This window comes from Arachis hypogaea, chromosome 16 (genome assembly GCF_003086295.3).
Source record: "Arachis hypogaea cultivar Tifrunner chromosome 16, arahy.Tifrunner.gnm2.J5K5, whole genome shotgun sequence".
In the NCBI taxonomy this organism is placed as follows: domain Eukaryota; kingdom Viridiplantae; phylum Streptophyta; class Magnoliopsida; order Fabales; family Fabaceae; genus Arachis; species Arachis hypogaea.
The window spans coordinates 89,921,003-89,923,837 of NC_092051.1; the positions used below are offsets into that span (position 1 = coordinate 89,921,003).

General features: G+C 42.0%; 1 protein-coding gene across 1 annotated transcript; it reads right to left on the minus strand.

Annotated features, from left to right (window-relative positions):
* Positions 1–1,990: 1,990 nt before the first annotated feature.
* LOC140180150 (uncharacterized) lies at positions 1,991–2,434 on the minus strand. Its single transcript, XM_072220562.1, has one exon. It carries the CDS (start codon positions 2,432–2,434, stop codon positions 1,991–1,993), a length of 444 nt encoding a protein of 147 aa, XP_072076663.1.
* Between the last annotated feature and the right edge of the window lie 401 nt (positions 2,435–2,835).

A 2,835-nucleotide genomic window follows, 5' to 3' on the forward strand; every position in this document is an offset into this window, starting at 1 on the left:
TTTGAAACTCGTCACAGTCATCCTATCCCAGATCCTACTCAGAATACCACAGACAAGGTTTAGACGTTCCAAATCTCAAGAATGCTGCCAATTGATTCTAGCTTATACCACGAAGACTCTGATCTGAACCAGGAGGCTAAGAGATAAGCACTCAGTCTAAGGTAGAACGGAGGTGGTTGTCAGGCATGCGTTCATAGGTTGAGAATGGAGATGAGTGTCATAGATCATCACATTCATCAAGTTGAAGTACAAGTGAATATCTTAGAATGGAAGCAAGCGTGATTGAATGGAAAACAGTAGTAATTCCATTAATTCATCAAAACACAGCAGAGCTCCTCACCCCGAACCATGGGATTTAGAGACTCATACCGTAGAAGGTACAATATGAAACGTGTAGAGTGTCATGAGGTACAAGATGAATCACTAAAAGTAGTTTTTATAATAAACTAGTGACCTAGGGTTGCAGAAAATGAGTAAGCTAGAATAGTTGGTGTAAAAATCCACTTCCGAGGCCCACTTGGTGTGTGCTTGGGCTGAGCATCGAAGCTTTCACGTGTAGAGACCTTTCTTAGAGTTAAACGCCAGCTTTTGTGCCAGTTTGAGCGTTTAACTCCAACTTTCATGCCAGTTCTGGCGTTTTGACGCCAGAATTTCTATGCTGACTTGGAATGCCGGTTAGGGTCATCAAATCTCGGGTAAAGTATGAATTATTATATATTGCTGGAAAGCCCAGGATGTCTACTTTCCAATGCAATTGAGAGCGCGCCAATTGGGCTTCTGTAGCTCCAGAAAATCCACTTCGAGTGCAGGGAGGTCAGAATCCAACAGCATCTGCAGTCCTTTTTTAGCCTTTGAATAAGATTTTTGCTCAGGTCCCTCAATTTCAGCCAGAAAATTCCTGAAATCACAGAAAAACACACAAACTCATAGTAAAGTCCAGAAATGTAATTTTTGAATAAAAACTAATAAAAACATAATAAAATCTAACTAAAATATACTAAAAACATACTAAAAACAATGCCAAAAAGCGTATAAATTATCCACTCATCAGCTGACGCGATGCGTAAGCCACCACTTTCCGGTGTTACATCAACACGCAACCCAAACCCTTCAAAGAAGCATCAAAATATACCTCAAATGGTTCATGCAGTTCCGGTAAGATTAGAACAGGTGCTGAAGTCAATTTCTGCTTCAAGGTCTGGAACTCTCTTCACACTCCGACGTCCACAAAAGGCACCTCTTTCTTGTCATTTTGTCATCAGTAATGCAATTCGAGAAAATCCTTCGATAAACCTCCTATAATATCCGGCTAAACCCAAGAAGCTTCTGACTTCCGTCATAGTCGTTGGTCTTTCCCATTCCATCACCGCTTCTACCTTAGAAAGATCTACAACTATTCCTCCTTTGCTCACCACGTGGCCTAAGAACTTCACTTCCTCTTTCCAAAACTCACACTTTGACAACTTAGCATACAAATTCCACTCCTTTAAGATTTGCAACATAATCTTCAAGTGTTCCTCATGCTCCTTTGCCGTCTTAGAGTAAACTAAGATGTCATCTATGAAAACCACCACGAATTTATCCAAAAAGGGATGAAAGACTCTGTTCATGTAATCGATGAAAACAGCAGGTGCATTCGTTAACCCAAAGGACATTACCGCAAACTCGTAGTGTCCATAGCGTGTCCTAAATGCAGTCTTAGGGATATCCTCTTCCTTCACTCTTATCTGATGGTATCCGGATCTCAAATCAATCTTGGAAAACACTCCATCTCCTTGCTAATGATCCATCAAATCATCTATCCTCGGCAGCGGGTACTTGTTCTTTACTGTCACTTTATTTAACTGTCGGTAATCCACACACAAACACATTCCTCCATCTTTCTTCTTCACCAATAAAACTGGCGCTCCCCACGGTCGAATGAACCTCGGTCGAATGAACCTCTTATTCAGAAGCTCTTCCAACTGAGTCTTAAACTCTGCCAGTTCTATCAGAGCCATTCTATACGGCACAATGACACTGGTCTGGCTCCCAGCACCAATTCAATCGCAAACTCAATTTCCCTTTGAGGTGGGAACTCAGGGATATCTTCTGGAAATACCTCAGGAAAATCTCTAACCACCGGTATCTGATCCAAGTTCTGGGCATCACCCAACGCATTAGCAGCCAACAGAATATAACCCTGACACTCCTCTCCACTACAATGCACCATTACAGAGTTCAGGTAATATCCGGTAGCTACCACTGCTCTATTCTCTCCTTCCGGCATAAACCGAATTGTCCGTTCAAAGCAATCCAACAAAACCCGATTCTTCGACAACCAATCAAATCCCAAAATCATTTCTAGCCCCACCATTGGTAAACAGATCAAATCATGCACAAAATCTCTACCCTCAAGCTTGAAACCTACTTGTTTACAACCTGACCTAGTCATAACTGTCTGATGCAGAGTATGTACATGCAGATTAAAAGGTAACTCTGACACTTTCAAACCTAACTCTTCAACTTTAGCAAATGAAATAAACGAATGCGAAGCTCCAGTATCATATAATACAACTAAGAATTCATTACCGATTAGACATATACCTCTCATCAATGGATCCACCCTAGAAGTGTCCTTGGCATTCACAGCAAAGACTCGACCTTGATGCTGACTCTGGCCTGCATTCTAATTCGTCTCACGAGTGCAATCCCTCGCAATGTGGCCAGGTAACCCACAACGGAAGCAGCCACTCTGATTTCCTCTTCCCTTAGCATACTGAAACTGATTCTGATTATTCTTTCTGAGGCCCCTTGGCCTTCAGGTGCATATCCTCCTCTCTTGAAGCTTTGTCC

Coding starts and splice junctions, on each gene's coding strand:
- LOC140180150 (XM_072220562.1), bottom strand. CDS start 2,434: ATGACTAGGTCAGGTTGTAAACAAGTAGGTTTCAAGCTTGAGGGTAGA.